Source organism: Coprinopsis cinerea (genome assembly GCF_000182895.1).
Source record: "Coprinopsis cinerea okayama7#130 chromosome 5 map unlocalized cont3.5, whole genome shotgun sequence".
Lineage (NCBI taxonomy): Eukaryota > Fungi > Basidiomycota > Agaricomycetes > Agaricales > Psathyrellaceae > Coprinopsis > Coprinopsis cinerea.
This window is the reverse complement of record NW_003307540.1, coordinates 3,377,937-3,390,953: the sequence shown is the minus strand read 5'-3', so window position 1 is coordinate 3,390,953 and position 13,017 is coordinate 3,377,937. Positions and strand designations below refer to the sequence as shown.

At 52.6% G+C, this 13,017-nt stretch overlaps 4 protein-coding genes across 4 annotated transcripts; 1 reads left to right on the top strand and 3 right to left on the bottom strand.

Moving 5' to 3' along the window:
• Positions 1-262: 262 nt before the first annotated feature.
• On the top strand, positions 263-2,040 carry CC1G_11010 (hypothetical protein; the record flags this gene model as incomplete). The annotated part of the gene is made up of 4 exons (XM_001839236.2): positions 263-396; positions 539-1,217; positions 1,328-1,463; positions 1,535-2,040. 4 exons carry the CDS (start codon positions 263-265, stop codon positions 2,038-2,040), a joined length of 1,455 nt encoding a protein of 484 aa, XP_001839288.2.
• A 2,285-nt stretch (positions 2,041-4,325) lies between these two features.
• On the bottom strand, positions 4,326-5,523 carry CC1G_11009 (protein kinase subdomain-containing protein PKL/ccin3; the record flags this gene model as incomplete). Its single annotated transcript, XM_001839235.1, has 3 exons — positions 4,326-4,620; positions 4,681-5,438; positions 5,497-5,523. 3 exons carry the CDS (start codon positions 5,521-5,523, stop codon positions 4,326-4,328), a joined length of 1,080 nt encoding a protein of 359 aa, XP_001839287.1.
• A 2,009-nt stretch (positions 5,524-7,532) lies between these two features.
• On the bottom strand, positions 7,533-9,452 carry CC1G_11008 (hypothetical protein; the record flags this gene model as incomplete). Its single annotated transcript, XM_001839234.1, has 4 exons — positions 7,533-8,327; positions 8,404-8,695; positions 8,777-9,303; positions 9,366-9,452. The coding sequence occupies 4 exons, from the start codon at positions 9,450-9,452 to the stop codon at positions 7,533-7,535; spliced, it is 1,701 nt and encodes a 566-aa protein (XP_001839286.1).
• A 509-nt stretch (positions 9,453-9,961) lies between these two features.
• CC1G_11007 (hypothetical protein) lies at positions 9,962-11,057 on the bottom strand (the record flags this gene model as incomplete). The annotated part of the gene is made up of 4 exons (XM_001839233.2): positions 9,962-10,013; positions 10,229-10,368; positions 10,511-10,587; positions 10,640-11,057. The coding sequence occupies 4 exons, from the start codon at positions 11,055-11,057 to the stop codon at positions 9,962-9,964; spliced, it is 687 nt and encodes a 228-aa protein (XP_001839285.2).
• Positions 11,058-13,017: the final 1,960 nt, after the last annotated feature.

Below are 13,017 nucleotides of genomic sequence, written 5' to 3'. Positions count from 1 at the left end.
CCGTGACGAAGGGTACACGTTCTTATAACGTGAGACCAAGGCTACCCTCCGCCCTCCTACGTCCATCTCTCTCTCTCTCTCTGTATCCGACCCTGACAGGCCCACCCAGCGCGAATGGGTGGTTAAAATCTTGGAGGCCTTTCTCGCCCACCTGGAAGTCCCGAAACCAAGAAACCCCGTCTTACCCTTGGTCATCATTGGGCTACAGGAAAAGGCCATTTATCGAGCAGGGTTAGCGCTAGAGGCCGTGTGCCATGTAGCCATGCTGAAGGACTCCAGCATGCTGGAGCTCATAGGCGGCAACATTGATGCTATCCTTTCATGGCACGGGTACCTCTTCCACTGGCGCATGCAGCGGGAAGAAACCTTTGTCACGACGGTCGGCTATCTTATGACGTGCGACACGAAACTGCAGGCGGCCGTTCTATCTTCCCCGTGGATCGGCCCCTGTCTCGTCACCCTGATCGAGCGCTTCAGCGTCGACGAACCAGCGGACGAGTTGAAACGGGCTGATTTCGAGTATCACACTGATCTATAGCGCCTTCATCCACCAGGTTTATCGCTCTCCGATTCTGGACCACTTTGCTGGCCTTCACAAATCCCGCCTACGAGCTTTTGTCAAGAACATTGTAGACTGCATCGACAGCCTCCGATCGTTCTCCCGACTGGCACCCACTAGGAAGCACCACGACCTGAAAACGTCCATCATGCACGTTCAGAAGGTCATCGATGTCCTTTCATGGGATTCACGGTTTCGACGATGCCTTATCAAAGAGGACTACATCTTCCGGTTCTTCACTCTCCTGCGAGACGCTCGACCACAGCTCGAAGTGGTATCTCGAATCGAGGGGAGAAGCCAAGGTAGTAAATGGCTTTGGAACGGGCTCAACCTGCACGCCGTGTGCGACTGGGCCAACCACAAGTCACAAACCATCTGCAAACTCATCGAGCTCGGATATCTTACCCTGGTCATCGACGATCTGACCCAGGTGCAAAGGGAGAGCGATACGCGAATGCCGTTCAACTGTCTGCTCACGATCGTCGGTCATCTCAGGTCCCAGAGGGTGCTGGACGCGGCCAACTCTGCCTGGGAAAATCTACCGCCAGCAGTTCTTCAACGGCTTGAGCAGGGTTCAACTACCGGGGCGAAGCTTTGCGGCGAGATGAATTTGCTCTTGACTCTTCATAACTCCACCCTTGGAAGGATCCCGGAAGATGTTCGCGTGTTTACTTGGGTGCCCCCAAATTATTGCCATTACATCCAGGCGAGTCTTTTGATCCTACGGCATTCGTTCAGCGGTTGATATGTTCGTTATATTTCGACCAGGGTCCTCATGTCGAGATAGTGGAAGATCATTCGGACATGAGGACTTGCAGTCGTTGTCAATCTGTCGTTTACTGCTGCGAAGAATGCCAGGCTGACGACTGGGAAGCATTGCACAAGTTTGAATGCTTGATGCTCAGTCGGTCGCGACGAGGTATTCAACCTGTTTCTGCGTTGCCGTTCCCTGATTCATTTACCCCTGTGATCTAGTGCTGAAGGAAACCGGGTTTTGGGTGCCGTGGAGACACCGATTCCGGACGTTGGACGTCATTTCCAACCTCATGGATGCCCTTCTCAGAGAAGGCATGTTGGACGTGGTTGGAGGCGGGTACGGTAATACTAGTCACCCTGTCATCGATTCCAAAGCATGCGTCCGAATCAACTACAAGATGGCGATGCAGAAGGATACCCGGCAATCCCACGAGACGATCACTATCGACGAGTACCGCGAACGAGCAAAGAAGATGACCCCGTGGCTACCTCTGCGATTCGAAGCACTCGTTTCGGAGGTGATGGAAGACGATGGATCGACACAGCTGGTCTCGTTTGTGTTCCCATTTGCGCACTCGAGGCTGCATGCCTTGTTTCTCTACGACAAGTCGGACGAATTTGACGATGAAGTGTATTCGAGGCTGGGACACGGAATGATGCAGTTCGAGTCGGTCATTCCTCTCCCTCCAAGCTGTTGTAGAACTGACCAAATTGCCCAGGTATAGTTCCGGGACTATGTTTGATTTCGGATGTGATGAGCCGTGCTGTAAATCGTGATCGACGCATCCTCCTCTGGGATATTCCAACGTCATTCTTACCAAATAAGACTGTCATCTAATCTGTGCATTATACACGCCCTGATGATTGGTAATCGTTGTTCTTGAAACGCGACTTTGATACTTTCCACCGAGAGAAACCGGATACGAGAGCCGGAACCATAAAACGAATTTATACAGGAATGACAGGAGAAGAATAGGAAAGAGGTTGCAATAGCGTCTCTGACACTCGTCATACCCTACTGATTGAATGGAGTGGCCTCAGCCGCTGTCTCTTTCACTAAAAAGTAAGTTCAGCGTATTTATACAAAACCTTTGCACCTCGATATCGATCTATTGCCCTGTATCCTTCCTCTAATTAGCCCGTTCAATGAGGTGGACTACCCGTCATCCTACCCTGGCCCTCCTCCAGCTGTCCTAACCTACCAGACAACTACCGCACGTCCATGGCCGTGTCCTCCTGCTCTCGCTACGAGTCTCATTGATCCACTGACATCGGGGATCGCCATACATCACCCTATCCGCCCCGTACCATGCATCCAGGTACCACTCCTCTAAAAATGTATATACCGGCCAGAAGATGAACGAGACGATGGGGATTAGCCTATCGGTGCTAAATTAGAATTATTGTGATTATTCAAAGGAGAGCGAGAAGGATCGCCAATAGAGGAAGGAAGACCTTACCACGAGATCAAAACTAAAACCCAGAGTACATGCCGCAGACTACCATCACCAACCGGTTTCTTTACGTCCCCCAAAGACGTTTGAGAGAGCAAAAGGACAAGGGGTGGTAGAAAAATCAGCGCCGACAGCGGATAAACACTGATAGCCCATTAACACGACCATCGACAAATTACGAGCCCGAATTTTGACCCACCAATACATAGGATTGACCTTCCAGATATACGCAAGTACACCTAGCACAAACCACACTCCCGCGCAAACGCTCGCCGCCATCCCAGTTTCACGCATCGCGTGCTCTTGACCGTTGGCGATCTTGATACCCACAATGAACTGCGCGAGGTGAGAATAAGTTAAATACCTGCGAAGAACGGTAGGTGTTGCTTCCACCAATGAGACGTACTAGACCCAGGACTGCGCCCGTCCATCCACCCATAACCACCTTCTCTATCACATTGGCCATTTAGCCCTACTGCCCCACGAGTACTTGGCACACAACCAAAGAGTGTACTCACTCAAACACCACCGCCCAAGTTGATAAATCCTCCCCACTTCTTTCCCGTTCTTCCGCATGGGGTTGAAGTCGTAGTATGTAGGTCCCAGCCATACTGCATCGCAGAATAGGATCGTCTTGGCCAGTGTCTTCGACGTCGAAGTAGAACTTTGCGAACTTGCGATTGAGATGGAGCTGGATCTTGACTCGCTCGACGGCGAGGATATTGAAGTTAGCCTCGAATACTGGACCGACATGTCTTCTTCGAATGGAAGGGATTCGGCGCATTCCACAGTGTATTCAACACGACCTTATCATCTAAATACCGTAGTTCCCCATAGAAACACCGCGTTGCCCGTAACATGACATCCATGTTGATATGTCTAGCTGCGCCTGCGGTGGCGGCGCAGCCAGGAGTAAAGCCCCGGGAACATGGTCTGATCGAGTCGTGAGCGATGTAACCATGCGTTTCGTACTGTGGGTTGATAAGACATCAATCTGTTAATCGAGCGATTGGCGCCTGCGATACTTGATACCGCAGACTCGCAATCACAAGTGTCCAAGACAGCGGAAAAAGAGTCACCATCTTTTCCATGACCATTGAATGGACCCTCGATATGATTGCAGCATCAGAGCTTGGAAAGACATCCTCCGGGTATTCGAACTTGGTGTGAACCTGAAGCTGCCAGGAGCTGACCTTGTACACGGCCATCAAATCGTCCCGCAACATGCCAAACGCCAACTTGCGGGCCCCCACAACACAGTGTTGAGCTTCCTCCCCGTTCGATTTCAGATGAGAGTGGGTATCAGTGGGCTATCTGGGGATGTTGGTAGACTCTCCGTTATCGGAAGCAGGATTGAGCACAATGGGATGGAACTTACGGGATGAATGTTTGCAATCAGTAATCTCGAACGAGAGTTAACACAGAGAAATACTGTATACAAAGTCAATACGGTCAAATACGATACAGTGCTGATAATCCGTAGGTATAATAAGCAGAATCGGGCCGTAAATGAGTAGGGGAAATGTCTGCGAACGGCCGCAGCAATTGACGATCAATCATGGCGACAATTCAATTCCCCACCAATAATATTTTCCGATTTCCTGCACCGGCAATGTCGTAACCCTACGAAAGTCTCTGCTGTTATTGGCGATGTCGTCAGGCGTGATGGAGTACTTCGCTGCAGAGTCAAAGTCGATGATCCTCCAGTTATGTTTTCGTCCATGGCGCGGACAAACCCGTGAGTTGGGAGAGGCCAACGTTTCTGAAGGGACCTGCAGAACATTCGCGGTGCGGAGATCGTGGTGTCGCACTCCAGTCATCCCAATGTCAATCACCAGTTCGGCGGCCTCCCTGTTGGAGCAAAATGTTAGAAGATGAGGTTTAATAACACAAAGAGGATCGTGCACTCACTCGTGGTATTCCTTCTCGCGATCCTTCATGTCCGGTTCACCGAACATGCGCGGTCCTAAAACCTCGAAGAGAAGGACAGAGAGGAGCGCGTTCTCTTCGTCATGCTCATAGGCGTACCAGGGAGAGTTCCTGCGATGACGACCGACGTCATATTTGTGAAATTCGGGCGAGTCGTCGTTGAGCGAGTCTGGAGGAAGTTCCGAGTCGGAGTCGACATAAGGGTCGTGGTCAGAGTCATGAAAACGTGCCTCGACCCAGGGCAGGATGTCGTCGGGGTTCAGCGCCTTTCTAGACTCTTGAGTAGCTGTAGTGGTATTACTCAAAGGCGCTGTAAAAAAGCCAAAATACCGCGGCGTGGAGGTGCCACTGCAGCCGCTCAGGGAGAGCTGCTCGTGCATCCATGCTTCGCGTGCCGCCCTCCTGGAGAAGCGAGGTTTGATAACCTTCACACAGAGAATCGTAGGAAGGGACGTCGGCCCGAGACCATCCGGATTAGAACGTGTAGTCACGTCCGCCGAGTATACAACACCAACGCGTCCTTCAGAGATGGGCTCATCGTGGAGGCTCAATTCAATCTCGTCACCGTTGGGAGGTAGAGGCAGGGGACTCCACGTAGGAACAGGGGGGCGATAGTCTCGTCCAGTGTTGGCGCGACATGGGGGGAACGACTGGGATCGTTCAAGCTTCACTTTTAGCGCTGGATCGTCTTTGACAAGACCTGCGATTCGGATCCTGCCGAGGAGGTTACAATCTCTCAACTGGAATATAATTGAGGGGTTAGCGGTCGGGTTTGAACAAGATGATAAGGGTACATACCGCCTCCAGAGATTCGGATGATGCCATGACAGACAAGAAGATGGAGGTAACAGGGCAGCAACCGGACGCCCTGCTACAGGTGGGATGAAGACGAAGAAGCTATGTCGCTGCTCACCGCTGTGCTGTGGGCACCCGCTTGACGTTTGGCAGGTTGCGGGACGGCTTGATGGCCGCTTTCAAGGTCCGCTCCAGCGACACGACCACTGTTCAGCGACCACGGAACCAATACCACGACACGCGCAGAGCTCGCCGCCCACCTGCCGACGACGACCGCCTTCATCCGGGACGCTTTGGCGCACAACCCCGACGCGCGCGTGCTCGTGCACTGCGTGGAGGGGATCAGCCGGAGCGTGAGCGTGGTCGCTGCGTACCTGATGGCGCAGTACAGAGCAGGTGAACACTACACCTTCCTTGACCACCAAATCATCGGGGCCATATTTGCCGGCTGGTGGTCGTCACTGAGGCTCACACCCCCCTGTTCGTTTCACGGGCAATGGCAGAGCCAACCCCCAGAGTGCACGATTGTGCGCAGACCGTTATCTTTACAACATGGGCAATGGCAGAGCCACCCCCCAGAGCGCATCAGAAATTACAAAATTTGACGTAGACAATGGCAGAGCCACCCTTGTAGTACACCAAAACACATATGAGACATGTCAGGCCCAAGACATGTTAGGCCCAAACACCACGACCTGCGCAGGGGGATACTGACCTGGGTTGACGATACACGCTGCGAGGAGGGCGTCGAGCAGCGGTGAAAATTGGTCACTGATTGACTAAGGGCGGTGACATCAGCACGGATGAGGCGGCCCGGGAAGGGGCGGGGACCCATGGGCGTCAGCCTGGCCTACGCGGGTTTTTTGGATCTCGACCTCCGAATACGATGGCGAGCAACAGCCGCAGCTCAGGCTGACCGAGGGGCAACACCCGTTCTCCAACCCGGCAAGACTGACGACCTGTCGCTGCCCCGGCTCACGTCGCATCCATTTCCCTCAACCTTAGTACCGCCCTCGATCGTCTTGGAATGCTGGGCGAAAATCTAGTAGAAAAGGTCTGCTGGAGCCTGGTGCGGTACTGGGCACTGCTGGGACCCAACACACACCTCCCATCGGTAGCAGCTGATTTGCGCACAACTCGTGCACTACGAAGGCGACAGCTGCTAATGAACGTCTTGAAGCCAGACGATATGGAACGCATCCGAAGCGTGGGGAGCAGGAGCACCGACCAAGTGCGCATTCTCATTAGCATCGACAAGGCCAGCGAGATAGTGGCACCCTTTGCGTACAAGTTCATGAAGACGGTTGGACAGGTAGCATCGTAACACACAAACTGCCGCATATATATATTCGAGAACCAATGTTTATAAAATAGGAAGTATATGGGAGTATTTGTGACCCAAACACGGGAGAAATCGTGAATTAAAACTCCTCGGGTTGTCGGCTACTCTGGGATGGACATCGACTACCTACGGGCTGGCGACAGTCGCCCTTTGTCCCGACAACTTACTGGGCTGATGAGAGTTCTGGGAGTTCCTCTCTATTAGTCAGCCTGGGGGTTACGGTGCCCACGAGGCTGCTGGACCTTGGAAACACACACACACACACACCACCTCGGGCGGTGTACTTATTGCATACTATGCACGGAGGATCCCCAGACGACGCATTCCCGAGTCTTGATGTATCAACAGTCGATATCATGATTTAGGGCTTACTTCGTTCAATAGTGCCAGTGTATGATCCACTGGCTTGAGCAGAAGGATTGGTTGCGAGCGAAGCGAGCATACTTATGTGCCGCACGCGATGCGCGGATTCAAGCCGACTACAGAATGGAAGTCGGTTCTGAATTAGAAGTATCGTGATTATTCAAAGGAGAGCGAGAAGGATTGCCATTAGACGAAGGAAGACCTGCTTACCACTGACCACGATATCAAGACCAAAACCCAGAGTGTATATCCCAGACTAGGGTCAGGTACAACAAGCGTCTAGTTGATTAATACAGAGTTATACTCGCCAATGCAGCCAAAACGCGCCTCCCTCCTACCGCAGCCGCGGCCGAACAAAGTCGAACACCTGTATCCGTTTCGCAGGGAGAACCTGCGAGCCTCGATACCGCCGACTCGTAACCACAAGAATCCCAGAAAGCGGACAAAAGTCACAATTAACCTCGTGGTCCCAATCTCCGTCGATATCCTGCACATCCGCCATATGAAACAGCGTTGATTCGCGCGGTGGGACTGGAAGTCCGGACCCCTTCGTCACGGTTGTCGGCGATTTCGATTCGGGTGGCTGCGAGCTCAGCTCTTCAGATGTTGACGGCGCTGTGACCGCGATGTACACCGAAGCACTCTGCGGTCCTCCCAAGGACTGCATCACACCCTCGCCATCAGGTTGCAACGGCAAGCCCCATACAGACGTCGCGACGAGTTTTCCCTTGAACGGCCTGTTGAACGCCCAAATCCTCTCCTTCCCATCCAAATCGCGGGACACGTCCCACTCCAGCTCGGTGACCTGTACAGGCGGGCTCGAGCTGAAGTCCACATCGACGCGGTACCACGCTGTCTTGGCGCACGCCTTTGCGACGTCGATGTGGTGCACGTAGTAGTATGGCGGTGTGAGGTAGCCGGCGGAGCCGCGCCACGCTTCGCATTTGCCGTCGCAGACCAGTGAGTGTTTGGGGAGAGGCACCGATATCCGACGAGCGATTGGAGTCGGTCCCAGTTGGGTAAAATCGACGACTTGACCTCCCGCTGGGACCGGGATCAATGGAGGCATCTCGTATACCGTTAGTTCACCGTCCTCGAAGACCAGTACACTGTCCCCCGCCATCGAGATCTACAGCAGGGGTATACGACTGTAAGCTTACGTCCGGATTCCCAGAGCTACCATCATCCAACCAATTGCAACTCACTTGGAATCTGATACGCTCCGAATCGCCACCGCTGCCAACGAGGTCCCAAACAGCGTACGTGCTCTCCTTAAAACTCCACGCGAGTATCCTACGCCGGATTCGAAACAAGACATAGTCCTCCGTAACTTCGCGGTCCTTGAGATACCCTTCGTCGAAGTCGGCGTCCATTTCAGAGAACGGATAGAAGACAGGGAGGGTGCGCCCAATCTTGCCGAGGTGAAGGTCTCCATCATCGACGAAACAGAGTTCCATAACCTGAAAGATCCTCAGCCTCTCCACATCCCAGCCAGCGCTAAGAGGGCAGTAAGAAAGTCGAATCAGTATTTTCAGCCACGGACGTAGGCAGGACTTGTGAACGGGGAAATGGACGTACTAAAGCGGCTGGAGCTCGCCATGAAAAGGTTCCAGCGTGATCATGAACCGCACAGAGGTCTTGTCCGGACCCAAAGCGGGCAGAACGAGCGTATCGGGGGCATAGTTCCAAGGCAGAAGCACTCTCCGCTCGATAGGGGTGGCGAGATGGTCGAGGTAGGGCGCGAGATCCCACACATACAGGAAATTGGCGCTGAAGAGCAACAAAATCCTTCCCCCAGGGAGGAGCTCGATAAATTCGAAGCTAATATCCTCGTCGGGGTTGTCCACCCGAGAGAGAAGGTCCACGGCATCGCTCGGCGGCGGGGCCTGGCAGTGGTCAGAGTCAGACGGCCCTTGCCAAGCCTTTTCGAGGATTGGCTCCATCATATCAATCCTCCTGGCAATGGCTTCTCGGCCTTTGGGAGACATTGGACGCCATTTGAACGTCGGAGCGAACAGCTCGTGCGCCTCACAGAGTCTGTCCACACAGTTAGTCCAGATGGTGTCGTAGAAGGATTTCTCGAGCGTGTAAAGCTCTTTGCAAGTCTGTCGACGTGTCCGAATAAGTTACAAAGATGAGGTGTTAAGATATGGTTTTGCGACTGTACCTGGCGAATGGCAACGATGGCTTCCGCGTCTAGATAGAGACAGATATGTAGTTTGAGTTCCAGAGGCAATTTCAGGAGAGGCGACATGATGACCGTGACGGACCAGAAGGATGCTCTGCGGCGGCCCGTGAAGAGGGCGCCGGTTGATGGCTTCCTGGTCGGAGCTCAAATTTCAACACTCGCTTGCGGCTTGAGTCACCCAAGCTAATGAGTCAAGCGCCCCCGGTACACTATGAGCGGCAAATGGGAAACGGGCGTCTAATTCAGTCAACCTTTCACAGTGCACCGAAGTAGTACCATCACCTCCGACAATATAAATGTCGAATCCGCCGCAATGCTACCGCCTCCTCCCAGCCCTCGGCCCACACTCCTCATCCCCCCATTTCATCATAGCAGCAGTCGACTCCACGTTCCGCTCTAGATACGTTTCTTCGAGCGCTGTGAACGCGGGCCAGAAGATTAGGGAAAATATGGGAATCGTCCTGTCGTCCATGGAGAGAATTCAAATCGGAAAAGGACAATACGAATGGGAGTTGAAAACTTAAGATGAGAGGCTGGTAACGACGTGAAAAGAGCAACGCACCACGAGCACAGAATCAGCACCCATAACGCGTCTCGCAGGCCTCCCACTCCCTCATTCGTTGGGGCCTGGACGAGGAAAAGGATGACAGGTGGGAGGAATATGAGTGTGGATAGTGGGTAGAGGCTGGACGGAGGGGAGATCAATACCGAAGCGGCATCATGATGATGGATGAATAGGTGATCACGAGAAGAGACAGGAATTAACGAAAGGAATCGGGGATGCAAAGTCGAACTTGGTATATAATGGTAGGACTGAGTCTCAACGGAGGGTTCTCACTCACCAAAGCATAGGGTTAACGTTACAGTACCACAAAACACCGCTGAGGAGGATCCACACGCCCGCACAGACGCATGCAGCGATGCTGACGGTGCGCATTGCGGCCTCGTTGCCAGTGGTCGCTGCGACCATTCCGATGAACACCTGTTGGAAGGTTTGTTAGTTAGTTAGTTAGGTATTAGTATGGATTGCGATGCCATTGCTGGAGGGACCAGGCGGAACCAGGATAGGGTCAATATTGATAGGTATGTCCAAAGAAAGAAATAGTTGTATAGATGTGACGCACCATAACCACGACCCCGATCATCCACGCAAAGGTTAGTATCAGCTCTATCGATCGCGGAGGCGGTATAGTCAGTGTTACTATCACCAGCCTGGATAACAGGAGAGAGTCGTCAGATGGCTGAGTACTCACTAAACCACCCCCTCAAAAATCCGAACATCCATCCCCTCCCTGTCCCTCTACTACTACTCTGAACCCGCGAGATGGAGTAAAGTCTGAAACCGCGAGACAGAACGCCGATATGGGTCGGAACGCCGGTGTCATTGGTGGTTGAAGCTGAAGGGTCTGGGGAGTTTTGATTAGGGTACACAGGTCCATCCCATATCGCGTTGCAGAGTTTAACGAAGCGGGTGTTTGAGAGGTAGGTCACGGTGGTGTTCATGGGCCGCCATCTGGATCGCCGGGTGGGTAGAGTAGATGAGAGAGCGTTGACGTTCGGTGTTGTTGAGGGTGCGTTCGGTGTTGTTGAGGGTGCGTTCGGTGTTGTTGAGGGTGCGTTCGCTGTGGATGTGGTGTTTGAGAGGACGGCTGTGGTTCCTTGGCTCGTCATACTGAAGGATTGGTGATTGGTTTCGTCTACATGTAGGATATGGCGACTGCTAGTTCCAACTCGAGCTCAGCTTCCTCCCTTTCAATCGAGGGAGGGCAGTTGGACGGGTTGGAAGCGCGTGGGGTGCGGAAGTGTGGAGTTGAGAGAGTGTGTTGAGCAGGGAGGGCGTAGTCGTGTCGTAGTCGTAGTCGTAGTCGTGGATGGATCGAATCTAGAGTGAGTCTGAACGATGGAGGGGGCTCAGCAGAACCTGGATTGAGGGGAGGAAAGATAATCGCAGAACCCGGACGTAGGGAGATGATGGACGTCCAGTTCTAAGAAAAGAAACGAGAGCGCCCACAGTTATACCCTCCCGGTATACCGTCCGAGCCTTGCAATCATACATAATGCCGTAATGTCATTACACGCTTCCTCATTCTCCTTTTGAGGACCACTTGTACATAGATTGGGACTAAGTATGTATGTACTACTGGCCGAGTGCCTGCCATTGTGACCTACTTTGACCCGAATTTACCTCGGTCTGCCTACGCCAAGACTATATAAGAGCTATATAAGAGCCATGCCAGAACACGTTCACGTTCGAAGTTGTCCTTGGGCACTTCGTCGGGCTGCACGGCGGTGGGAGGTGGACGGTCTAGGTCCAGCTGTCACTATCCATTATCCAATACCATTGCCGGACCGTCGAACCGCACCATTCGGCTCATGATGATCTTGACTTAGTGAGAGCGCTTCTGTGGTAGAATCATAGAGCGGAGATTCAGATGTCGCGATAAGGAAGGAAATCAGATAAGATTTTGGGGATGATCATACTTAGTAGGTGCTACTGGGCGCTTAGATTGTTTCAACGTTCGATGCGACCAAAGACGCGGCTTACATTCAGTTACTTAAGGTCAAGGGGACAGCGGTTAGCGCCCGTCTATAATCTTAAGGGCTCACCCGACGTGCAGCTACTACCGACTCCCGAGTGGAACTGGTACCTTCGTAATTATACTCTAGCTGGTGCCTCCGTGACTTTGTCCACCGTGCCTTACCTGAGAACATCCCCTGCGTCTTCGACTACAGATTGTTTGATAACAAGGACACCCGCTCGTCGTCTTCATCTATCATGACCTCAGTCTACCCTCCTCGCCTCGATTTATCCATCCACCTTTGAATTTCGTCGTTTTGGTTCATGCGTCGATGTAGACCCTCGTCGTGTTGAGTCATTCGACGTAGACCCTCGTCGCGTTGAGTCATTCATCATGATGCACCCTCCTCGTATCAGGTTTGCCTTCGATATTCCGACTCTTCCTGAGTGATAGGCCCGAAATTCTGTCCGAGTCCATCTCGACGTTCTAGGTGATGCTCCGCAGGTATTGGACACCAGTTCCCCTCCCCTGCTGACAGTTCTTCTTCGCTGTGGTGTGCAGTTTTTTTTTTTCTTTATCTTCGTGGTGCGTAGTTCTTAGTGGCGTGCAGTCCTCATGGTACAGCTCTTCGTTGTACGAAGTGCACGACTCGGATGTTCCATCTATCCTATGCTTTTCGAAATTCGAAATACCTACTAGTACTACTGCTCGCGCCGGCTCCTCCTTTCCTGCGTACGCTACGTATGTACGTAGGTGCCTAGAGGATCATGGATCGGAATATAAGTATAATCTCTTCTGTGCGCGCTAAGTTCCAGCGTAGGATGTTCTTCTTCTTCGTGTGGTCTGTTCGCCGTATAGCCTCACCCTGAGTCTTCATTGCGCCTCACGGCTCACCAAAGACCGCTACATATTCTCCACACACACTCCAGAGTCCACTGTTGAGAGGCGTCGAAACTTTGGTGTCTTCGGGGTGAAGACGGCCGAGAGTTTAGAATAATAGAGTAGAACCTTACTTAGTTTCAGTTTGTGATACTAGTCTTAATGTATCAGACTGAATTTATGGGAGATTCTGAGTACTGGTGTGGACGAAGTAGTCGAGGATAAGCACGTCT